The sequence below is a fragment of the Macaca mulatta genome, chromosome 14 (genome assembly GCF_049350105.2).
Source record: "Macaca mulatta isolate MMU2019108-1 chromosome 14, T2T-MMU8v2.0, whole genome shotgun sequence".
Classification (NCBI taxonomy): Eukaryota; Metazoa; Chordata; class Mammalia; order Primates; family Cercopithecidae; genus Macaca; species Macaca mulatta.
The window spans coordinates 22178382-22205083 of NC_133419.1; the positions used below are offsets into that span (position 1 = coordinate 22178382).

The 26702-nt window shown below is 37.6% G+C and overlaps 1 protein-coding gene across 4 annotated transcripts in view; it reads right to left on the reverse strand.

Annotated features, from left to right (window-relative positions):
- TTC17 (tetratricopeptide repeat domain 17) overlaps positions 1-26702 on the reverse strand; it is a 139660-nt gene that overhangs the window by 98637 nt on the left and 14321 nt on the right. For all 4 annotated transcript variants that reach the window (XR_013403946.1, XM_015114425.3, XM_015114424.3 and 1 more), the window contains exons 2-5: positions 14102-14191; positions 3286-3455; positions 1864-1975; positions 1491-1622 (exon numbers count right to left, since the gene is read on the reverse strand). Coding sequence is in view for 3 of the 4 variants with exons in the window: in XM_015114425.3 (XP_014969911.1) it covers positions 1491-1622; positions 1864-1975; positions 3286-3455; positions 14102-14191 (504 nt within the window). In the remaining variant the exon portion in view is untranslated. The remainder of the gene's footprint in view (positions 1-1490; positions 1623-1863; positions 1976-3285; positions 3456-14101; positions 14192-26702) is intronic.

The window sequence follows — 26702 nt, forward strand, 5'->3', positions numbered from 1 at the left end:
CTGGAGAGGACATGGAAGCTCTGTGCATCCCTTCTCCCTATTCCCTGGCTTATGGCTTTGGCTGTTCCTGAATTGCATCCTTTACAATAAACCAATAATAGTTGGTAAAGCACTTTCCTGACTTCTGTGAGCTGTTCTAACTTGGGGAGGCAGTTGTGGGAACACTCTTGACTTTATAGCTGATTTGTCTGGTGGCCTTGACATGCGACTGGCATCTGAAGTGCAGGTAGCCTTGTGGGACTGAGTCCTTGACCTGTGGGGTCGTGCTAACTCCAGGTAGTTAGTGTCAGAATTGTACTGAGTTGGAGAACACCTAGTTGGTGTCAGGAGAACTGGAGAATTAGTAGTGTGAGAAAAAACTCCATACGTTTGGTGTCAGAAGTGTTTTGAGCAGAAACGGTCCAAAGTGGTACTTTGTTATGGAAGCCAGAGCAGACAAATACAACCACCTAACCTCAATCAGGATTCAGAGCCTTTGCTGTGGCCTAGCATGCTCTTCCAAGGTCTTTGAATTTTGGTTTCTTCTTGTGATTCAGGTGTCAGCTTAAATTTCACCTTTCCGGAGAGATAACCCCAACTGCTAGATCTAAAGTAGCCACCCAGTTACTTTCTGTTTCAATTTTCTATAGAACACTTACCACTATGGTCTACTCTCAACTAACCATTCTCTGAAGGATACTGTAAAATCCTGGGCCAGTTTTCTCTTATTACTCATCAAGTTCTGGGAACGTAAAAGTTTTATATTACCTTCAGAAAAATAAGATGAAGATGGTAACACAGCTACAAAAATAACCATATAAAGCATTTGAAAGTCGTTATTATTGTACTTTTATCTGAAAATTCCTCTCAATATACAGAGTTATGTATTTGAATAAACTGTATACAAAGGTGGCAATTATACATCTTATTTTATACCACTACAATACTGCTTAGAAACTAAACTGCATTTTATGATACTCCTTAGGCACAAAGAAGAACAAAAACATTTTCTAAATGCCCACATTAATCCTGAATGACACATTTAAATTCTTGGGTCCTGTTACATAAATCCCTATTTCATTTTTTTTTAAAGTAGATGTTCCCTTAAAAGAAAGTTACAGAAGATTTTATTGCTGGTGGTGATTCTTTTTCTGTCTCAGAAAACAGTAGTAATATATGTATTGTGTGTAGATAATATTAAAGACACTAAAACATTAACTTTCTTACACACACAATGTATATAATCCAGCCTATAAACCCTGTTGCTAATGTCAGTTTGTATTTCGTTTTTCATCAATTAGTATAGATAAAACTTTCCAGCATCTCTTCCTGGGAAAGGAGACTAGTCTATCCATATTTCTCCCCAGCACTGAACTATGCAATTTGCATCAATGTAAGTGTAATTTCAAATTGTCTTCTAGACTAAAACAAGTTACTCAGGTATTTTCCAAGAGAAAAATACCTTCTGTTTACACAGAGCCTGCTGGCTCTTAAAGTGACTGCTGACTTACCTTCTGTAGGCCTTCATGAATGAGGTGGCCTATGTCATCTATACTCCTTCCTAATCGTTTAGATAAATATGTGAAGATTGGGTCTTCTTTAGGTAGTAGAGGTGCAGAAAGATTAACTCTCTCTTGTACACCCTGAAGAGAAGAAAATGATTCAAAAGACATATCAAAGGATATAAAAGATGACAAATAATTCGGTATCTTACAGTATTTATTTTGAAATACTAATATTTTGGAGTTTTAAGAAATAAGAGATGCCTGTAAAATTATAAAGCTGTTCGGAAGAAGAGAAGAAAGAGAAATAGTCTTTATAAGTGAGAGATCAACAGAAAGAAGAATGCAAAAAAAAAAAAAAATCCTAAAGTTCTCTACTTACTCTCAAGTGCTGAAAAGCATGTATACTATATGGAAGTTCTAGAATTTTAGTACAATCAGGTTGCTGAGGGTCTGGAGGGACAGGAGATTCTGTGTCTATATAATCTTCAGGACTAAAATCAAAAAGAAGCAATGAGTGAATAAAAGGTGAGATAAACAATATTTTATTTATTTATTTAGAGAAAGGGTCTCATTCTGTTGCCCAGGCTGTAGTGCAGTGGCATGATCACAGCTCGCTGCAGCCTTGATCTCCTAGTCTCACGCGATCCTCTCACCTCAGCCTTCCAAATAGCTGGGACAACAGGCATGCACCAACACAACCAGCTATATATTTTTTTATTTTTTGTAGACAGGTCTCACTATGTTGCCCAGGGTGGTCCTGAACTCCTGGCCTCAAGTGATCCTCCCATCTTGGCCTCCCAAAGTGCTGGGATTACAGGTGTAAACCACTGCGCTCAGTCAATAGTACTTTAAGAAATGTCAACTTTTTCTCATATTCTCATAGCATCTCAACTTTACAACCAATTATTAGTCAATATTCATACCTTTTCATATACCTGCCATGAAAAGTCAAACATTTTGGGAGTTCAAATTAAAGTCAACAATCACATAGAAAATAGTAGATAGATCACAGAATAAGATCACAGACTTTTTAATAACTAACATAACTGCTCAATTGTTTCTAGAAACGTTAAACCAATTTATACTTCCACTGACAGTCTCTCTACATTTTTACAAGTTACTATTTTTTGGATATACTTTCCATTTTGGTAGATGAAAACTATCTAAATATTGCAACTTATACTTATTTGATCATTTCTGAGAAATTTTTTTCCATGTTTATTGGCCATAAGTAATGTTTTGTTAATTTTTTTTTAACTACAAATTGTTCAATTTTCTTTCTTTTTCTTTTTTTTTTTTTTAAGAGACAGGGTCTCACTCTGTCACCCAGCCTAGAGTCTGGGCTTTGGTAGAGTGGCACCATCATAGCTCACTGTAACCTTGAATTCTTGGGTCAAGTGATCCTCTCAGTTTAGCCTCTTGAGTAGCTACAACTACAAGTGCACACCACCATGCCTGGCTAATTTTTACATTTTTTTTGGTAGAGACAGGGTCTCGCTATATTGCCCAGCCTGGTCTCAAACTCCTGGCTGTTGGCAATCCTCCCGCCTTGGCCTCACAAAGTACTGGGATTACAGGTGTGAGGTACCACGCCCAGCCAAGTTGTTCCATTTTCTACTGTGGTGTTAAATATTTTAAATTAATTTATAAGAATTCTACATGTAGTATGTATTTTGAACTTTCAAATTCTAAAGCTCATCTGTGATTGAAGCTTACTCTTATTACAGAAATAATTTCTTACTAATTTGAGAAAAGAATGTTTGAAAAAGCAATTTTATTTTTGGAAAGAGAACTTCTTTACCTGATGTCTTTGCTCTCCAAAGTTATGTATGTGCCATCATACAGATCCAGGTCCCCTAAGGGCACCTTGGCTTTGATGCAGTCTGGGTCTTCTTTATTATGTCTCTGTTCCAGTCCTGTGTCTCTGTCCTCATTCTCTTCTATGTGAATTTTTTGAGCAACTAATTGTTTCTGTTGAGAAGAAAGTAAGAACAGAATGGATTCTTCTAATATTTTAGTCTAACTACCATTGAAGAGAAAGGGGAATTTGAGCTGAAGAAGTCAGAATCCTCTATGCAGGAAGACAAGAATTCTGAAAATGCCCTTAGTTAACTTAGTCAACACACACAATATTCTCAAAAAAGATGTCCACATACAGAAAGTAACAGAACACGACATTTATCATAGTGGCACACATGTACCTTCATAATATGATTTCTGACTACCCATGAAGCACATCTACTAACTTAACTTTCCTGGCACAGAATGGCTCTGCAATGAAAACAAACCTGTCAAGCTGTTTCAATCCTTCAAGATATAGAGCATGCTGCTATTGGTACCTGGGTATTCCAGTTAATTCCTGTCACTCATAAAATATCTCTTTTTTCATATGTACAAATAACACAAATATCCATTTTTCAACACCCATATCTATCATATGCCAATATTTTATCTTCCCCCACCCCACTTTTTTTTTTTTTTTGAGACAGTGTCTTGCTGTCACCCAGGTTGGAGTGCTGCAGTGGTGCGATCACAGCTCACTGCAGCCTTGACCTCCTGGGCTCAAGCGATTCTCTCACCTCAGCCTCCCAAGTAGCTGGGACTACAGGCATGTGCCAAAATGCCAATTTTTTTTCTTTTTTTTTTTGAGACAGGGTCTCTCTTTGTCACTCAGGCTGAGTGCAGTAGTGTGATCACAGCTCACTGCAACCTCAAACTCCAGGGCTCAGGGGATCCTCCTGCCTTAGACCCCCAGGTAGCTGGGACTACAGATGCACACCACCATGTCTGGCTAATTTTTTGTTGTTGTTTTTTTGTACAGATGGGGTTTTGCCATGTTTCCCAGGCTGGTCTCAAACTCCTGAGTGCAAGCAATCCACTTGCCTTGGCCTCACAAAGTACTGGGATTACAGGCATGAGCCACCATGCCTGGCCAACTTTTCTGTTTTTTATAGAAATAGGGTCTCACTATGTTGCCCAGGCTGGTCTCAAACTCCTGGGCTCAAGCAATCTTCCTACCCTGGCCTCCCAAAGTGTTGGGACTACTAGCATGAGACACCATGCCTAGCTGAGATTTTTTTTTCCGAAGAAAAAAAAAAGGGAGGGAGTTCAAGGTATTCTTTAATGTTGTCTAAATCTCTAACTTCTTATAATTAATCTGAGTTTATGTGTCATTTCCACGTATATTTTAATAAAATACTATATTACCCATACTCTCCTAAAATATTACTTTCATTATATATGTATCCCAAATCAACATACAGCATTGCTTTGTAAGTTTTAAAATTTTACATAAATGGTATCATACTTAATGTATCTACAACTTAAAAAAAAAAAGTATGTATGTTTTTTATACTTATCTACATTAGTCAGAATAGCTCTAAATTTTTCATTTAGATGGATGTATAAATATGTATTTATCCATTTTCCTGTAAACATTTATGTTGCTTCTTTTAAAAAAACTTTCTTTGCAATTAAAAATGCTACAATATTCTTATGTCTCCTTGTACACATGTGAAAAATTCTAGCAAGGGCAGAAATATGGGGTCATATGGATGCGCACATTTTCAGTTTTATGCAGACGTGTCAATCTGCTTTTCATAGTGGTTATAACTATTAGAATTCTCCCAGTAGATCATAACACCTATATCCCCAGAATCTTACCAATGTTTGGTTTTGTCATACTTTTAAACTTATGCCAATCTAATAGGTATGAAACATTATTTTGTTATATTTATTATGGTAGTAGACTATGTTATTGTGATAGACTGTATTACTATTCACTAAAATCCTGCCCCTCCTTACAAGGTGATACATCACTGTTTTGCCAGACTCAGGCTTGGGCAATATGACTTGCTTTGGCCAATGTAACATAAGTCCCATGTGACCCTTTTACAGGAAAGCTTTTATAGAGTTAGTGTATGCTTCACCATGTTCTTTCTTTCTCCCTCAGCTACTGAGAATGCCAATATTACAGACAGTGGCTGCTCTGTCGGCCTAGGTCCTGGCTTATGGATCACAGTGACATGGTACAGATCCCCAACAGAGCCCCAAATGATCATTTAGCATGGCCTTATTGTTTTATGCCATTAAGATTTTGGGGTTATTAATGGGGACAGAGCCTATGATCTGTTTCCAATTATTCCCTCCACACTTTTCATGGAGATATGCTATCCTGCCCTACTGACTTCAAGGCATGACCACATGACTTGCTTTGGCCAATGGAATGTGAGTAGAGATGGTGTATATCACTTCTCAGTAGAAACTTTAACCAGGCTTATATTATTTGGTTGTTCTTCCTTGAGCCTTCACTTTCCTTCATAAGAACAGCACTGAGGTTCTGTGGCTATTTGTTGCCAATGCACAAGTTGACTAATACACTATAAAATATGGACTATATCAACTAATAGAATAATATTTAATAAGATTCAACATATTTTCATATGTTTATGAGATATTTTGTGAACTGGCTGTTCAAGTTTGCTCATTTTTTTTCCCCAATAGGTTTTCTTTTTTAAAAAACTGATGTGTAGGAATGGCGTGGTGGCTTGTGCCTATAATCTTAACATTTTGGGAGTCCAAGGCTAGAGGATCACTTGAGTTCAGGAGTTTGAAACCAGCCAGGCAATACTGCGAGACCCCATCTCTACGAAACAAATAAAAAGTTAGCCAAGCGTAGTGGTGGTGCTCGCCTGTAGTCCTAGCTACTGGAGAAGCTGAGGTAGGAGGACTGCTTGAGCCCAGGCAATGAGGTTACAGTGAGCAATGATCATCCTACCTGCATTCCAGCTGGGGCAAGAATGAGACCCTGTCTCACAATAAATAAATAAATAAGAAATTAATCTGTAGAAATTTATGGAAAAAGTAATTCTATAAACTCATCCTCTATGAGTTATATGCATGGCAAGTATCGGCTTTTAGTCTGTAGCTTATCTTTTATCATTTGAAGAAAAACTTTTAATTATAAGGTGGGCAACTTTATCAACTGTTTTCTTAATGGTTTGTACTCTGTTTTATTTAAGAAATCCTTCCCAAACCTGAGATCGTAATTACATCAATCAATTACAGTCAAGTACCACATAAAGATGTTTTTGGTTAACAACAGACCCCAGTGGTGGTCTCATTAGATTACAATACCACATTTTTACTGTACCTTTTTTATGCTTAGATATACAAATACTTACCATTATGTTACAACTGTCTACAGTATTCAGTACAGTAACATGTTATACAGTTCTGTACACATGTTATACAGTTCTGTAGACTAGGAGTCTAGACAATATAGCATAGGTGACTGTATAGTAGGCTATGTCACCTAGGTTTGTGTAAGTACACTCTATGATGTTCCCACAATGGTGAAATCCCCTAACAACACATTTCTCAGAGCATATTCCTGTCATTAAGCAATGTATGACTGTCTATCAATTTTTTTTTTTTAGTAAAAAGTTTCACTTTTCATACTTAGATTTTTAAACCGTATAGGAAATTTTTTTTTTTGTACATTGAAAGGTATTTTTTTCCCACATGGACAATCAGTTTCCTAATATCATTTATAAAGAGTCTATCCTGTACCCATTTATTCAATGTTTTTAAATTTCATCGTTTTCTAAAATCTTACATTATACCTAAGCTTTCAAATTTATTGATCTAGAGTTTTTATAGTATTAATAATTATGCCTTTAGTTTTAAAAATCTTTATCTTATATCTGCTTTTTCATCACTAACATTTCTTTTTTTCTGTCATTTCTCTTTTTTTCTGGTAAGTCTTGCTGCTAGAGTTTGGTCTTTTATTTTTTAAGTAAATACTGTTTTCTTGAGACTGTTTAATTTCTTATGTTATTATTTCCATATTTATATTATTTTAGTTAATTGGTTTATTATGTTTTCTAACTCATGTTGAATATTTAACTCATTTCTTTTCAGTCTTTTTTTTTTTTTTTTTTTTTTTTTAAAGACAAGCTCTCGCTATGGCTGTCCTGTCTAGACTCAAACTCCTGGGCTCAAGCAATCTTCCGGCTTCAGCCTCCCAAGTAGCTGGGATTACAAATGTGAGTCACTGTGCCATTTATTTTAATAAATGCATTTTTCTATAAATTCATCTCTAAATATATCTAAGCTTCATTTCAGGATTTTTGAAATGAAATGTTCTCACCATAGTCTAAAGTTTTGTGATTTTTCTCTTTAAACCATGGGGTGATTTAAGAATGCCTTCAAGATTTTCAAAATTTGTGTTTTCTCTCCTTTTTCCTGGGCATGTGTATTTTATTTCTTTTAACTTAATTGCACTGTGATCAGAGAACATATTACGCATGATAACAAAACTTTGTAAATCACTTCCCTTATATCCTGGTAGTGGTCAATTCTGGTAAATATTCTACATTGAAAACACTGTATGTTCTCTTTGTTCAATTTAGGGCATACTCGCTCCCTCTATATCTTTTTCTATGTCTCGCTGTATACATCTATGTATAGATTTATACAGAGATCCAAAGGTGTTACTTCCTGTATCTTATTTTTGTTGGACTTACCAGTTTCTGACAAAAATCTGCTAAAGTTGCTTCCTCTGGCTGACTTTTCATGTAATTCTGTCAGTTTCGGCTGTCTTGATATAAACATACTCACATCCATGAGGCCGAGTTGTTAGGTACACACAAGTATATGATATTATATTTTGTGGTAGGTTGTTAATATGTAGTATCTGTCTATTAATTATTTTAGGCTCTTACTTTGTCTGAGACAGGCCCACTGTTCTTTATCATTGTAAATCTAAAATTCTGAAAACCTAAAGCTTTAAAAAATTTTTTTGCATTAAAATTCACATGGCAACAAAACCTGATGGAAAGCCATTTTACAGTCTTTATACTCTTAACACGCATGGTCATACATGTCACTAAAGAAATATTAATGTATCTGATTATAGACTTTGAAACAGCCCTGAGAGAAGTAGAATGTAATATAAAATATTTGTGCCTGTCACATTTCTTTTCTTTTTTTTTTTTTTGAGGCCTGGTTTTGGTATGTGACCCAGGCTGCTGGAGTACAGTGGTGTGGTGCAATCTCAGCTCACTCCAACCTCCATGTCCTGGGCTCAGGTGATCCTCCCACCTCAGCCTCCCAAGTAGCTGGGACTACAGGCGCACACCACCACGCTGGCTAATTTTTCTATTTTTGGTAGAAACAGCATTTCTCCATGCTGCCCAGGTTGGTCTCGAACTCCAGGGCTCAAGCAATCTGCCCGCCTCGGCCTCCTAGAGTGCTGGGATTACAGGCGTGTGCCATTGTGCCTGGCCTAACATTTCTAAAATTAAACAACCAAAACAAAAAACCACATTCTTAAACACATAGAGCCTCAATGATTTCAAATAAGGAACTGTGAACTTGTATAAATACATCCATATCAGCTTTCTTTTGCTTAGCATTTGTATAGCAGATACGTTTTCTACATTCTCTCCTCTCCTCCTATATCCTCTTTTTTATTTGTAAGTTTGGTAACTATAGATTTACCTTTTTTTTTTTTTGAGACAGGGTCTCATTCTGTCCCTCATGCTGGAGTGCAGTGGTACTATCATAGCTCACTGTAAGCTCAAACTTCTGGACTCATGCAATTCTCCTGCCTCAGCCTCCCCAGTAGCTAGGACTCCAGGTGCCTGCCACCATGCCTGGCTAATTTCAAAATTATTTTGTAGAGACAGCGTCTTAAATTCCTAGTCTCAAGTGATCCTCCTGCCTTAGCCTCCCAAAGTGCTAGGATTACAGGTGTGGCCCACCACACCTGGCCTGCATGTCTATTATTTTAGTGCTTGTCCCCTACGTTTTTTGTTTTTGGTTTTCATCAGTAAATATTTCAGTATGTTTTGAAAAGAAAAGCCTCTTTTGTAAAAAAATAAAACCACCACACCACGATCACATGTAAAAAACAGTAATTCCTTAATATCAAATATCCAGTCTGCATTCAAATTCCCAATTGTTTCTTCTCTTTTAAAAATATAGTTTGAGGCCAGGCACGATGGCTCCCACCTGTAATCCCAGCACTTTGGAGGCCGAGGCAGGCAGATCACCTCAGCTCAGGAGTTCAAGACCATCCTGGTCAACACGGTGAAACCCCGTCTCTACTAAAAATATAAAAAAATTAGCTGGGCGTGATGGTGGGTGCCTGTAGTCCCAGCTACTCGGGAGGCTGAGGCAGGAGAATGGTGTGAACCCGGGAGATGGAGTTTGCAGTGAGCCGAGATCGTGCCACTGTACTTTAGCCTGGGCGACAAGAGCGAGACTCCGTCTCAAAAATAAAAAATAAAAAAAATAAAAATAAAAATACAGTTTGTTTGAATCAGAATTCAATATAGTCCATACACACTGCAAATGGGTGATTTGTCTCTTACATCTCTTTTAATCTACTGGATACTTTCTCTCCCCACTCCCTTGTAATTTATGTGTTAAAGAAACTGGGGCCAGACATGGTGGCTCATGCCTATAATCCCAGCACTTTGGGAGCCTAAGTTGGGAGGACTGCTTGAGCCCAGGAGTTTGAAACCAGCCTAGGCAACAAAGTGAGACCCTGTCTCTACAAAAAATAAAAAAAATAGCTGGGCATTGTGCACGCCTGTGGTCCCAGCTACACAGGAGGCTGAGGTAGGAAGACAGCATGAGGAAGACAACCAGGAAGTTGAGGCTGCAGTGAGCCGTGTTCATGCCACTGCGCTCCAGCCTATGTGACAGAGCAAGACCCTGTCTCAAAAAAAAAAAAAAAAAAAAGGAAAAAAAAAAAGGAAATTGGATTGTTTGTTCTGTAGAGTTTGCCATTCTAGGGGAATTTGCTGACTAGGTCCTCAAGGTTCACTGAATATGTTCCTCTATTTTCTGTATTTCCTGAATATTGACAGCAGGATCTAGAGTAATAATCTTTTTGTGTCATGGACTTCTTTGGCAGTCTGATGAAGCCTATAGATCTGTTCTCAGAATAATCTTTTAAATATATAAAATGTAAGAGATAGAATGACAAAGGAAACCAATTACACTGAATAACAAATTATATTGTGGTTTATTTTTTGGTAAGACTACTTACAAAGTAGCAAGCAACATTCTTAAGTTTTTAATATATTTGCCAATAAATTTTCCCATAGCATATTAATTTATTCAGTTATTTTTATCTTTTGAACATGACAAAACAATCTAACATGCTTTAATCACTGAACATGCTCCAACCCAATTGCATATTATTAATTTTATCTAGTTTGACCTCAGAGAGCATAATAAGTAAATTTAGCAATTTTTTCATCAATGTTTTTAACTTATTATCATACATTATATGAACTTCCAATAGGTTTACTTTTCTTCTTGCAGAAAACATCCTTAATAATTTTTCAACTGAAGTGAGAGTCTGTGGTTAGTACTGCCTTTGTACGTCAGAAATTATCTTTACTTTGCCTGCATTTTTAAGTGATAGTTTAAAAGAATATAAAATTTCAGTAGAATTGATTTTCCCTTATCCTTCACTGTCTTCTGTTATCTAAGATGTTCATATAGTTGTCACTACTTGGTAGATAAACTGTTTTATCTAGTCTCATGGCTTTAAGTCTATCTGTCAATGACTAACAATTTTCTATCTTCAGCCTGAATCTTTCCCCTTGAGTTTGCACTAGAAGAACCAACTGCCCACGTGATGTCCATTCTTGAATGCCTGACAGGCAATTCAAACGTTAACATTTCAAAGCCAGGCCGGGCGCGGTGGCTCAAGCCTGTAATCCCAGCACTTTGGGAGGCCGAGACGGGCGGATCACGAGGTCAGGAGATCGAGACCATCCTGGCTAACATGGTGAAACCCCGTCTCTACTAAAAAATACAAAAAATTAGCCGGGCGAGATGGCGGGTGCCTGTAGTCCCAGCTACTCGGGAGGCTGAGGCAGGAGAATGGCGTAAACCCAGGAGGCGGAGCTTGCAGTGAGCCAAGATCGCGCCACTGCACTCCAGCCTGGGTGACAGAGCCAGACTCCGTCTCAAAAAAAAAAAAAAAAACATTTCAAAGCCAAACTCCTCCCCAATCTTGTACCTCTTTCAGTCTTCTTTATCTCAGCTAACATCAACTTCAATCTTGCAATCACTCAAGTCAGAAACCCTGGAGTATTTCTTCACACCCTCTGTCTCATCCCCTTCTTTCCAATCACTCCATGACCATCATCTAGGTCTCACAGTCTTGTGGCTGTTTCCAGGTTCTATCCAGTTACCAAGTTCAGAATCAGACCTTTCAATTTTGGTTTCAAGTTCCTATCGCAAATATTCTACCCTAAAATGATATTCAGGAAATTGAAGATGTAATTATTGAACTATTGGATGATTCAGTTCCTTTTTTTGGTCATCAGCATTAGTCTTTCTGTTTTTGATATGTTTTCTTTTGTTGTTGTTGTTGTTTTTTTGGCCAGGCTCTTTCTATGAGCAGAATGGCTTCATCCCAGTCTTCAAGCAGTAAGCCTCGTTCTGTTCCTACATCTTGCATGGAATATTGTCAGCTCCCTTAACCCCACAGTGCTGAATATCAGATACTATAGCCTGCTCCTGGCCTTGGAGCCCAACAGGTTGGTAGCTTTGGTCACATTCCCAATTTAGTGCTTCTCCTCATTTCTGGTTTATGGAGATGCTTATACTACTTTCAAGCCTGCCCACATTTTATTTTGGTTTCTATTTTTATATTTTACCTGTCATTGCTATGCATATGAAGCAGAAGCTTCATAGTATAAGTATAAACAAAAATAGAAGTTTATACTTAGTATCAGTATAAACAAAAATAGAAGTTTACTAAGTACAAACTTCTACATTACCTTAACCAAAAATTGTTGGAGTCAGTATTTTTCATTTCATTTTCACTGACTTAAGAAATGGCACTTTCTTCCTATATATCCTCTAATTTAATCTCTTTCTCTTTATATAATACAGCCTCCCAAAATAGCAATAAACATATATAATGTGCCTATATACCTAAAAAAAACAACAACAACACAGATTTTCTGCACCACTGCATCTTTCTGAACACTGGGTTTAAATAAAAATAGATCATGCTTCCAAGCATGAAGCACTATAAGGATACCTACTGTCTAATTCCTAGTATTGACAAAAATCAACATTTCCAAATTTACAAGTGATAAAACCAGTGTGTACAAGGTGAGAAACTATTTTTACAATGTTGAGGTATTCAAGTTCTAGAAATACTCTAAATATACTTCTACCTAGGCAGAGCTGGTTAACGTGTGCTACTTTTCTCTCTTAATTCACAGATTTTTTAAAAGTACATATTTATAACTATTTGTAGACACACGTATATTGATAAATACACTAGTCTAAATATAAGTAAATGAAATTCAGGACTTTTACATAACAAGAAAATACAAGCCAACTTAGTTTACCAGGTATGCCAGCTTTTGGCTGGGTGCGGTGACTCACGCCTGTAATCTCAGCACTTTGGGAGGCCGAGGCAGGTGAATCACCTGAGGTCAGGAGTTTGAGACCAGCCTGGCCAACATGGCGAAACTCGTCTCTACTAAAAGTACAAATATGAGCTGGGTGTGGTGGCAGGTGCCTGTAATTCCAGCTACTCAGGAGGCTGAGGCAGGAGAATCGCTTGAACCTGGGAGGTGGAGGTTGCAGCGAGCCAAGATTGTGCCACTGCACTCCAGCCTGGGTGACAAGAGTGAAACTTCGTCTCAAAAAACAACAACAACAAAAAACCAGATATGCCAGCTTTTAAAGTCAAGAGATACAGTTTTTGTTTCTGGTTCTGCCATATCTTGCTTTATGAAGTCAGACAATTCAGTGTCTTCAGGTCTACTTGTTTCCTTGCCTCTAAAATTAGGATCTTATGATTCCTTGTAGTTGTGAAATACTCTGATTCTACTCTTACTACTTTTATTATTCTCAAGTTTTTTTTCTCATTTTGCAATTTGATTTAATGTTTCTACAACTTATAGTTTCTTTACAATTTAGATTCAATTTACACTGTAACTTTTAAGCAAAGAATTCACGAGGAAAAAACCCTAGATTTTCAAATAACAAATACTCTTTGCTATTAAGCAAAAATCAATTTATGGAAACATGTTAGAGAAAAAGAAAACTGATGTTTATTTTTAAAAAGAGGTCAGATTTTATTAGCACTAGTAAGGTTCGAGCTTTCAAGGTACAAGGTGATTAATGTTTTTCACGTCAACCATAAGAAGACATAATAGGAAGACATTAGTTTTCACTACCTGGGAATAAACAATAATTACATTTTTAGGCTATTAAAATGTTTCTTTCTTTCTTTCATATTTTACCCAAATTATTCTAGGAATATCTTCAGAGATTATATCATTTTCATATTTGATGAAAAAACTTAAAAACATGGAAACTCTGTTCAAAGATAAATGAGTTTTAAGAGTCAGGCACATACCCAGGCTAGAGTAGTCTGTTTTTCTCACTATTGCTCAAATATCACTTTGATAAAATGATTTTTAAAAAATTGCAGGTAGTATATTCCTGCAAAAGTTAGAAGAATCAGACTTAAAAAATAATATGCTTTAGCTTTTCTTTGAACACAATGGCTCCTGTGAAATGCAGCAAGCTTCAGCTGCATCGCATGTGCCCAGTTGCCTCACCTCTAATTCTTTGAGGTAGTTAACTGTTGTTTCTTGTCTCATTAATATGACTAGGTCATGAGGATGCTTCAAGTTCATTGGTGAATCCACCTGCAAGCAAGCAATAAATAAACAAAGCTCAGATTCATTAATGCTTGTTTGGATTAACAAAGTCTCCTTTAATATGCTTTAAATTACTGTTCATTCACCATTGTAATCAGTGTTATTGCTCAGCAAAACTCAAGGAGTATTTCAAAGTGATCACATGTAAATGTTAGCAAAGGAAATGACAAGTTCAACAGTTGTCCTGTAAACTCCAACTTGGAAGAAAAAGCATTCAAAGTACATATCCTGACTTGACAGGTGATGTAATAGTAAAGAAGTATTTGGCAATGATTGATAAAGTAACTTCCTTAAATGATGTTTCATGCCTGTAATAATAAAAAATGAATTGTCTTGTTTTGATAGCACATTTCATATCTGAATAGGCTTGGAAGTGATAAAAGGAAAATATTAAATGCACCTCTTTTTGAAAGCTATTTGTAGAAGTCATAAATCAAAGATAATAGAAAATAACCTTGAGATTTATTACTTATTGCTCATGTTCTCTGGATCAACAAATCAAACAATTATGTTGAAGCTGTAGAAAAAATGAACACTCATATACTGGTAGCTGGCTTATAAATGTGTTCTCATTGTTTGGAGTGTCATTTGACAAAATATATCAAAATGTTACAAGTGCATAACCTTTGAGCAAAACAAAGTCTAGGAAACTATCCTACAGACATTGTTCAATAAGTAGGCAAGGATATACATAAGGATGCTCACTACAATATTTGTAGCTGCAAAAGTAAAATTAGAAACAACCTAAGTCAATCAATAAAGTGACAGAGAGACCCACTGTCCAGAGGAATGGGATACAGAAAAAATGTTAAAGCTACTGCCAGTGACCAGAGTATAAGAGCTTCACATAAGGAAGGAGGAGAAGGTGCTTAATTTACAACTCTGTCCAGACATCAAGAGATAGCTATTTAGTACATGACTCTACAGGTATTTTTAAATGAGATTTTTAGAAAAAATAAAATTGGGGGAGGGAAGGACCTGTGGAAGTGTGACAGTCCCATTCCAAAATGCCTAACCCAGGCTGAGCGTGGTGGCTCATGCCTGTAATCCCAACACTTTGCGAGGCCAAGGCAGGTGGATCACCTGAGGTCGAAAGTTTGAGACTCAAAAGTTGGAGACCAGCCTGGCCAACACGGCGAAACCTCATCTCTATTAAAAATATAAAAATTAGCTGGCATGGTGGCGCAGGACTGTAGTCCCAGCTATTCGGGAGGCTGAGGTAGGAGAATCGCTTGAACCTGGGAGGTGGAGGCTGCAGTAAGCTGAGATTGTGCCAATGCACTTCAGCCTGGACAACAGAGCGAGACTGTCTCAAAAGAACAAAAAACAAAATAAAACAAAACCAAAAAACAAAATGCCTAACTAGTCTGTTTACCTGATATGTGAAGAATTGCAAGAAAGAAAAAATGAGATAAATGAAGATTGAAAGAACTATTTAAAGCATAACTTAGCTTTAGATTAAAAAGTTACTAGATAACAAAGTTTTATAATATTTGAATAGCATGGGTCTGGTCAACATTCAATTGTGAGGAAGTACTTATCATTTCCTTGAAGCTTTTAGTTCAGCAAAGATACAGAGGAGGCATAAAGATAAAAGTATTAGCAGAAGGAAGGGAGTTCACTGACAGCTGTGTTTCTCTTTTTGAGGTGACAGAAAATGGCAAAGATCTTTGCCAGATAAAGGTTGACTGCAGAAGACTTACAGCCTGACATACATGTTTTCTGAGGTACTTTCAAGTTCTTAAATTTTAAGATGTATGATAACTGTCTTTGGAAAATGTTAATGTGAATTTCTCACCTCTCAAATACTTCTCCTCCTTAGAAGATTATCAGAGTATGTTTGACAACTTTGTAAATACGGTTACATGCCAAGTAACATTTCAGTCAATGGCAAACTGCGTATGTGATGGTGGTCCCATGAGATCATGAGATTATAATACTGGGATTTTTTTTTTTTTGAGATGGAGTCTCACTCTGTCTCCTGGGCTGGAGTGCAGTGGTGTGATCTTGACTCACTGCAAGCCTCCCTGGTTCAAGCGATTCTCCTGCCTTAGCCTCCCGAGTAGCTGGGATTACAGGCATCCGCCACTACGCCCAGCTAAGTTTTTGATTTTTAGTAGAGATGGAGTTTCACCATGTTGGCCAGCCTGGTCTCGAACTCCTGATCTTGCGATTCGCCTGCCTCGGCCCCCAAAGTCCTGGGATTATAGGCATGAGCCATGGCGCCCAACCTAATACTGTATTTTTACTGTGCCTTTTCTATGTTTAGATACACAAATACTTACCATTGTGTTACAACTGCCTACAGTACCATAACATGCTGTATAAGTTTGTAGCCTAGGTGTGTAGTAGGCTGTACCATCTAGGTGTGTGTAAGTATACTCTATGATGTTTGCACAAGGCTGAAATCACCTGATACATTTCTCAGAACACATCCCCATTTTTAAGCAATGCCATGGCCATGTTACAACATCCATTCAACCAATAAATGTTTATAAGCCAGGCCCACTATGAGTCTATGTTTAGAGTCTATGTACTCCTGTGTTATATACAACCTGTAAAAGAATGGTAATATGCCATTCAAAGTCTTTAGCATTGAAAAGAGGCGCTATAAGCCCAGAAGCAAAAAAGAGACAGGAATTAGAGAGAGGCAGGTTAAAAAGGACATAATGAACACACAAGATCTCAAAGCACTTTATGGCTTTTTCACAAAGGATAAACAACCCTACAAACTTCCACTGCTGCACAGCACAATAAATGATGCAAACAATAACCTAATTGTAAAGAAAAATTAGAATAATTTTCACTTAACTTTAAGGAGGTGAAGAAATCATGAAAAGTATTTTAGAGAAAAATTTAAACTACAGGGAAAACCTGATCAAGTACCTGGAAATCAGACTCCATGGAATTCCATTATTCAGAATGATTCATTCTCTAAGAGTTCCAAGTAAACAAAATCTGACTGTTACTGTAGCAATTTATTATAATAAGGAAAATGACAAGCCATATAAGGCAATTCAATTTCATTTTCCTTTTAATACATTATATAAGTACAAGTTGAATATTCCTTATCTGAAAATCCAAAATCCGAAATGCTCCAAAATCCGATACTTTTTGAGTTCACTGGAGCATTTTGGATTCTGCATTTTCAGATTAGGAATACTCAACCTGTACATGTATCCAATTACATATAACATGAGTAAATATTTTACTCCTATCAAATTATTTTCATGTTTTGTATTAATTAACCAAGATATGGTTAATATCTATACCTCCAATCTGGAGCCCTATCTCAACAAATTCAGTAAGTTCACATGGTAACATGGAAATATCACTCACTATATGAGGGTAATTATTTCACTGCCAAATCAGATTAAGGGTGAACATTTTAACCAATTTAAGAGTATAAACATTTTTGATGCCCTACAAAAACAAATTTGAGTCAATCACTTTTTAATTATTCTTTATGGCAGAAAACTGAACATTTCTGTTGTAACATTAATTCAAGCTCTCATGTGCAACTTATTCTTCATATATACTGCACACTTTTACTGTTTTTTAAATGGTATTCATCTGAGTACACGAAAGCAACATGGGAAACTCACTCTTCTCCAAATAGCGGTTGGAAACTGATGAATATAATCTTATTCTCCAAATAGCGGTTGGAAACTGATGAATATAATCTTAAATTATGCCATTCTTTTTTAAAAGTTTTCCCCTTAAGTTAGAAACTAGGGACAAAATAATTTAAAAATTTTAATTCAGAATTAAAGTTATTTAAATATTAAGATAATATGAAGCAAAACAGAAATCAAAATCTCCAAAGCCGCCAACATTTTGCCTCTATGTAAAATCTGAAATGGTTCTGTTGAGTATTTGTAGTGTCTGCTATGCAATATCCGTAAGTCCCTCCTTGTGGCAAAAGCACCCCACTTGCTTCCTTCCCCACATGGGAAGCCCTTGTCAGAGAATTCCTTTCCCTTGGTCATGGTGATTATTTCTAAGATACTACTCCAGTAAGGTCAGTTGGTCCTAAAGAGACTCTAATCCAGAACTTTGAGCTATTGGTAACTAGCCATCTGGTATCTACATGGGGCCTGAGAATGGGGATGAAGAAGCAAAGAAACAGAAACAGAAAAAGCGATCCTTGTTATACTATTTGAGTCCTGAATCAAACTGTATCTGCAGCCCTTAGAATCTGCCTAAACGGTCCAATGAAAACTTTACAATACAGAAAGTATTGGTGTGTTATTTCTAAACTTCCACCTAATTTTCACTGATGTCCCTCTGCCTAGGTCATCTTATTACTACTGTGGCTCTTTTAAGAGCCTCTGTGCCTTTGCACATACTGCTTCCTCTACCTGGAATGCAGTTCTATCCTTGTGCTGTACATGAAGGCCAAATGACATTTCTTTTGTGAAGACATCCTTCTCTTGAGTTCCCATAGCACTTTATACACACTTCTGTAATAGCGTTTATATTTAATTACTATATGTCTGTCTCTCCAAAACATTTTTGACCATAATCACAGCTGGTTTAAATTTAAATACACATAAATCATTCAAAATCCAGGTACCAATTTTTGCTACATATAGGTATCTATTTTTTTCAACTTTTATTTTAGGTTTGGGGGGTACATGTACACATATGTTAAATGGGTAAATTGTGTCACTGACGTTTGGTGTATAAATGATCCCACTACCCAGGTACTGAGCATAATACCTTACAGTTTTTCAACCCTTCACCTTCTAGTAGTCCCCAGCATCTACTGTTCCCATCTTTATGACTATGAGTACTCAATGTTTAGCTCCGACTTATAAGAACATGCAGTATGTGCTTTTCTGTTTATGCATTAATTTGCTTAGGACAATGGCCTCTAGTTACAGCCGTGTTATTGCAAAGGAGGTAATTTCATTCTTTTTCCCCACTGCATAGTACTCCTTGATGTATATGTACCACATTTTCTTTATTCAGTCCACGGTTAATGGGCACCTAGGTTGATTCCACATCTTTGTTATTGTGAACAGCACTGTGATGAACATAGGAGTACACATGTCTTTATGGTAGAAAGATTTATTTTTCTTTGGGTATATAATCAGTACAGGAACTGCTGGATCAAATGGTAGTTCTGTTTTAAGTTCTTTGAGAAATCTCCACAGGGGCTGAACTAATTTACATTCCCATCAACTGTGTATAAGCCTTCCATTTTCTCTATAGCCTTGCCAACATCTTTTTTTTTTTTGGTCTTTTTAATAATAGTCATTCTGACTGGTGTGAGATGGTATCTTATTGTGGTTCTGATTTGCACTTCTCTAATGATTAGTGATGTTGAGCATTTTTTCGTATTTGTTGGCTGCATGTATGTCTTCTTTTGAGAAGTGCCTGTTCAAGTCATCTGCTCATTTTTTAATGGAGTTGTTTTTTGCTTGTTGAATTAAGTTCCTTACAGATTCTGGATATCAGATCTTTGTTGGGTGCACAGTTTGAGAATATTTTCTCCCATTCTATAGTTTTACTCTGTTGATGTTTTGCTGTGCAGAAGCTTTTTAGTTTCATTAGGTCTCACTGTCCATTTCTGGTTTGTTGCAATTGCTTTTGGGGTCTTAGTCATAAATTCTTTGCCCAGGCCTATGTCCAGAATGACATTTCCTGGGTTTTCTGCTAGGATTTTTGTAGTTTTATTTCTTATATTTAAGTCTTTAATCCATCTTGAGTTAATTTCTGTATATGGTGAAAGGTAGGGATATAGTTTCATACTTCTGCATACGGCTAGCCAGTCATCCCAGCACCATTTATTGAATAGGGAGTCCTTTCCCACAAACATTTTTTATATATTTCTTTTTCTGCCCTCAGTATGTAACTTGCTTTCAGGTATATGTTAGGCATTTAATATACTGTTGATTGATTGAGGACAGGGTCTGTTAGATACTCTGCCACATTTATTAGACACACCAACTCCATCTGCTAAAGCATTATCATTCACTGATGACTATTTGGAAAAAAAGGTAAAGTGGCTAAGCTACCAGAGATCAGAAACAAAATATGCATCTGACCAGTCTATGACTAGCTGTGTGGATTTAAACAGATCATCTTCCCTGCCTGGGCTTCTGTTTCTTCATCTATAAACTGAAGGGACACAAGCAAATAATTTCTAAAATTCCTTTTAATTTTAAAATCCTACTTCTATAAAAGATTTAACGTTACCATAAAAGTATCACATTTTTACTAGCCAGACCTATACCCCCGAAATAGTCTGATATTCAAATGAATGAAATTATCATTCTTTCAATTTGCCCATATAAATTCATACTTACTATGGGCAGGAATATTTTTCAAAGCTGTAGTTAAAAGCTTCTTTCAGGGCCGGGCACGGTGGCTCATGCCTGTAATCCCAGCACTTTGGGAGGCCGAGGCGGGCAGATCATGAGGTCAGGTGATCGAGACCATCCTGGCTAACACAGTGAAACCCCAACTCTACTAAAAATACAAAAAATTAGCCAGGCGTGCTGGCAGGCGCCTGTAGTTCCAGCTACTTGGGAGGCTGAGGCAGGAGAATGGCGTGAACCTGGGAGGCGGAGCATGCAGTGAGCAGAGATTGCGCCACTGCACTCCAGCCTGGGCAACAGAGTGAGACTCTGCCTCAAAAAAAAAAAAAAAAAAAGCTTCTTTTAAACTGTCAATTTGTCAAATTAAACCAAGGCTCCAATTAGCAGTGGCTATTTCTGAGCAGTTAGGTTGTTCATTTTATTACAGGCAAAATCAGCCCTCTTTATCCCTAAGCTACTTAATACTAACAAAATCTTTTCTAGAATTATAAACAAAATATATAGACAATATGAAGGAGAAAATAAAAATTACTTGAAATTTCACTTTCAGAGGTATCTGCTGTGAGATATATATCATATCAGGATAACTTCTACATACATACACAAACACACAGAGCTTTGTAGATAAATATTTTCACAAAAATAGGATAATCATATATCTACTATATTATTTCCTTCCTCTCTCTATTCCTCTCTACACTTTGTCAGACTTCCCAGTAAATACAGATGTCAATATTTGTAGTGGTTAATATTATTTTCCCAGGTTCCTAACTAAAATTCAGGTTTTTGGTTATTCTCCCTTTTTAACAATACTACAATGAACATCCTATACTAAAACATTTGGCTGGACACAGTGGCTCACACCTGTAATCTCAGCACTTTGGCAGGCTGAGGTGGGTGGATTACCTAAGGTCAGGAGTTCAAGACTAGCCTGACCAACATGGTGAAACCCCATCTCTACTAAAAATATAAAAATTAGCCGGGCGTAGTGGCACATGCTTGTAATCTCAGCTACTTGGGAGGCTGAGGCAGGAAAATCACTAGAATCCGGGAGGTGGAGGTTGCAGTGAGCTAAGATCGTGCCATTGCACTTCGGCCCGGTCAACAGAGTGAAACTCTGTCTCATAAATAAATAAATAAATATAAAAATAGATTAGCTGGGCGTGGTGGCAGGTCCCTGTAATCCCAGCTACTTGGGAGGCTGAGGCAGGAGAATCACTTGAACCCAGGAAGTGGAAGTTGCAGTGAAAGGAGATCATGCCACTACACTCCAGCCTGGGCAACAAGAGTGGCTCCTTCTCAAAAAAAAAAAACAAAACAAAACAAACCCACAAACCTTTTTAGACAGCTATCAGATTATTTCTTCCCTGTAATAGAAAGAAAGCTGTTAGGTTAAAGGAATTGCACTTTTTTTTTTTTTTTGACATTTTTAAATTTACAGTTTTTGCTAGATTTTCTCCAGAACAGTTGAATCAACTTAAATCCCTAACAATGACCGAGTTCCTACACATCCTTAGGAATGCAGAAATAAGGGTGAATATATATATATATATATATACACACACACACACACACACACACTTTTTTTTTTTCTTTTTTGTTTAAAGAGATAGGGTCTTGCTCTGTCACCAAGGCTAAAGTGGAGTGGTGTGATCATAGTTCACCATAACCTTGAATGCCTGTGATCAAGCAATCCTCCCACCTTAGCCTCCGGAGTAGCTGGGACTGCAGGTGAGCTGCTGCGTCAGGCCATGAATACATTTTAGTTTCTTCCTTGGCCATATGTATTTCTTTTGTGTATGTGATATCGTAAAATATATATTTGGTCTTCCACCCCACCCACTTTTTCTTGGCATACAACTCCTAAAATCCTTAGAATCTCCAAAGTGCTGTCTTTTTGTACAGTAATGAGTTGACTTATGGCTGGTAGCCCCTAGGTAGTTTCAGGATGGGGGAAGGTCCTTGGAAAGACTAAGGCATGATAAGGACTTTCAGCCCCACCCCTCAACCTCTGGTGAGAGAAGAGGGGCTGAAGGTTAAGTTGATCACCAGTGGCCAATGGTTTACGCAATCATGCCCATATAATAAAGCCTCCATAAAACCCCAAAAGGACTGAGTTCAGGAGATTCCAGAGAGCCGAACACGTGGAAGTTCCTGGAGAAGGCATGGAAGTTCTACACCCTTTGCCCCATACGTCGCTCTGTACATCTCTTCATCTGTATCTTTTCTAATAAAATAAACCAGTAAATATAAATAAGTTTCCTTGAGTTCTGTGAGCCACTCTGGCAAATTAACTGAACTCAAAGAGGCAGCTGTGGGAGCCCCAACTTGAAGCTGGTTGGTCAGAAGAGGCTGGGACTAAATGGGGTGGGCGGAGTCTTGTGGGACTGAACTCTCAACCTGTAGGATCTGAAGCCACTGCCAGGTAGACGTGTCAGAACTGAACTGGAAGCCACCTAGCCGGTGTCAGCTGCAGAACTGATTGGTTGCTTGGTGGTGGTGTCAGAAACGTGTTGTAAGAGAACAGTGGGAGAAACTGAGATGTTTTTTTCATTCACAGTGTACTTATAAAAAAATCTCACCTGTGATGGTTCACACCTGTAATCTTAGCACTCTGGGAGGCCAAAGAAGGAAGATCACCTGAGATCAGGAGTTCAAGACCTCCCCTCCTCCCCGAATAATACAGCAAAACCCCAACTCTACAAAACAATCTTTAAAAGTAGCTGGGTGTGGTGGCATGTGCCTGTCTTAGTTACTTGGGGGACTGATGTGGGAGAACTACTTGAGGAGTTTGAGGCTGCAGTGAGTCATGATTGTGCCACTGCACTCCAGCCTGGACAACAGAGACCCCATCTCCAACAAAACAAAACAAAACCTTGCTGCCTCTCTTTAACTATCTGACAGTTTATATATCATATTTTAAGAATGTGGTTTCTGGTTGATATGACTCTAGGTGATTATTCTCTTCTTGTCTGTGCTTTCTGACTTTTTCTACAGTGAGCATGTATTATTTAAATTTGTAAAGTGCTTATTTTTCTAATGTGCTATCCATAGGTCATCTTGTTAATACTGAAACTTTAGAACACTATGTAACATGTTTTATCGTTTTTTTTTTTCTTCTTAAACTGTAATGACAACTATAAGGTCAAGTCTGAGGAAAAATCTCGTATTTTTCCCTCATATATTCATTTACAGAAAAAAAAATTTCTCTCACAGATAAAGGGCTAGGTAGAACACCTCAAAAATGCAACACCTTTTGTATTTTCTTGCTCCTTACCTTTCTTCCCTCAGATTTTTACCCTTGTCACAAATCTAGGTCAAAGCTATTTTCAAATGATTGCCTAAGGGACCCTTCTGTATGCGATCCCTGCCAGGCTACTATGGTGGCAAGCAAGATGAGTTTCACAGGGACAGAATGATGCAGGCAGAAAGTCTGTTGCTCCACTTCTCATGGAATTATCTCTTCAGGATTCAAGTCTAACCACCATCGGCTTGCATCTTCTTTGAGGTTTAGAGAAGTACAAGTTCACAAAATAGTAGCCCAGCTTCCACTCTTCAAAGAGATACACATGAGCTCCTGGCTATAACTGTCAAAACAAATGTGTAATATAAACAGATCTTTTACTAGAAACAGTTCATTGTATGAGATTGAGAAAACTATTATAATGAACTGCAAAGATTTGGAAATATATTTGTTAATTAGGACTTTTTGAAGCTAGAGCACTTATACAGTATTTTTGAAAAATCAGAGGCCAGGTACGGTGGCTCAGGCCTGTAATCCCAGCACTTTGGGAGGCCAAGGCGGGAGAACTCCTGTGGTCAGGAGTTTGAGACCAGCCTGGCCAACATGGTGAAACCCCGTCTCCACTAAAAATACAACAATTAGCCGGGCATGGTGGCGTGCGCTTGTAGTCCCAGCTACTCAGGAGGCTGAGGCAGGAGAATCGCTTGAACCTGGGAGGCAGAGGTTGCAGTGAACTGAGATTGCACCGCTGTACTCCAGCCTGGGTGACAAAGCGAGACTCTGTCTCAAAAAAACCAAAAAAAACCCCACAAAAAACAAAAGCAATTAGAAACCAATTTTAATCTTACAGGATATCAAGTCATCAAAGTAAAAAACAAATGTTAAATAAATGAAAATGCTAAATCTTGACTATCATCTGAATTTCCATGGCCTTATATCCCTGTTTTCTAAAGTTTTACCCTCAACTGGATTTTACCTTCTCATTTTCAGTTCCTGAAATATACAAATGGATCTTTACAGGTGCAAATTTACATAAAATAACCTAGGTATGGGACACATGTATTGCAGTTATCTATATTTGAACATCTACAGTGTTGCAGTCCATTTTATGAGAATATTCATGTCTGTAAACAATCACCATTCTCCTAATTGGTAAGCAAGTTAGTAACCATTTTCAACATGAACCAAAAATGAATAACTTCTTACAGTAGTGCTACCAGTCCACATTTTCTAATTTATGTCACCAGGACACATACAAATAACATAATTAATAAAGTAGAACATTTGTAACTATAAAAGGAAGGTAAGTGAAAAGCTGGATCAAGATACAACAGTCATGGGTTTTCTCCTTTGCATACTTGACTATATTCTTATAAACACAGACATAATGTAGCTTTGCTGTTAGAGCTGTTTTATATGTAACTCAGAAGAGACTCAAATTCCAGCAGCAAATATTTATCGGGCACAGTGGTAGGCAGAATGATGGCCCATGTCTTAATCCCTACAACCTTTGAATATATTACGTTATGTGGCAAAAGGGAATTAAGGTGTTAATCAGACTAAGGTTGCTAATCAGATTACTTTAATTAAAATAGTATCACCTGGATTATAAGGAGGCTTTAATCTAATCATAACGAACTTAAAAGTGGAATGGGGCAGTCAAAGAGAGGGATGCAACTAAGGCAGAATTGGCAAAGGACTGCAACACAGCTATCTCTGAAGATGCAGCAAAAGGGGGCCAAGAGCCAAAAAATGTGAGCAGCCTCTGGCAGCTGTAAAAAGCAAGGCAATGGACTCGCCCCTACAGCCTCCAGAAACGTATGCAGCACTGCTGTCTCCTTGATTTTAGCCCAGCGAGACGTGGGTTGGACTTCTAACCTACGGAACTGTAAGATTATAAATTAGTGTTGTTTTAAACCAGAAAGTTTGTGGTAATTTTTAATAGCAGCAATAGGATGCACCCACCAATATATGCACCCACTAAGTACCAGACATAATACTAGACATGAAGAAAGTGAGCATGAGCCTAAAAATTATTAGTCAGATAGGTTAGTCAAATATTTGAAAGGGGACACTAAAACCAGTGCCAGAAATTGAACCTTATTAGCGAGATCATTACTCAGGTGATGGCAAACTCAACAGCCAGGGAATTACTTTGATATTTCGTGCTGGAAATGACTGCTCTACAAAAAAGAGACAATCAAAATATAGTTAAACTTGATTATGCATCAAAATAGTAGTATCAAATGTTGGGGGAAGATATCAGCATAACTAATTTATTTTACTGCAATCCCATCCCAACAAGTGTGAAACACGCATTAATAACAAAGGTTTAATTTGTCTATGAAGGCAACAAAACCAAACCGAAGGTTCCTTTTTGTTCATATGTCTACCAATAGCCACAACACTGCTAAGCTATGGGCAATGGAAGGAATAAGTAGTCTTTCATTAGAATCAAATTATAAACAAAGGTTTTACATATCCCAAATACTGTTGGGCATTTTCAAACACTACTGATGCAGTCTTTTAGGACAATTTTGGCATTATCTAAGAATATAAAATATAATGCATTATTTGAACCAGATAATTCCATTTCTTTCTTTTTTTTTTTTTTTTTTTTTGAGATGGAGTCTCGCTGTGTCACCTAGGCTGGAGTGCAGTGGCGCGATCTCGGCTCAATGCAAGCTCCGCCTCCCGAGTTCATGCCATTCTCCTGCCTCAGCCTCCCGAGTAGCTGGGACTACAGGCACCTGCCACTACGTCCGGTAATTTTTTACATTTTTAGTAGAGATGGGGTTTCACCATGTTAGCCAGGATGATCTCGATCTCCTGACGTCGTGATCCGCCCACCTCGGCCTCCCAAAGTGCTGGGACTACAGGCATGAGCCACCACGCGCCACCCCAGATAATTCCATTTCTAAGAATTCAT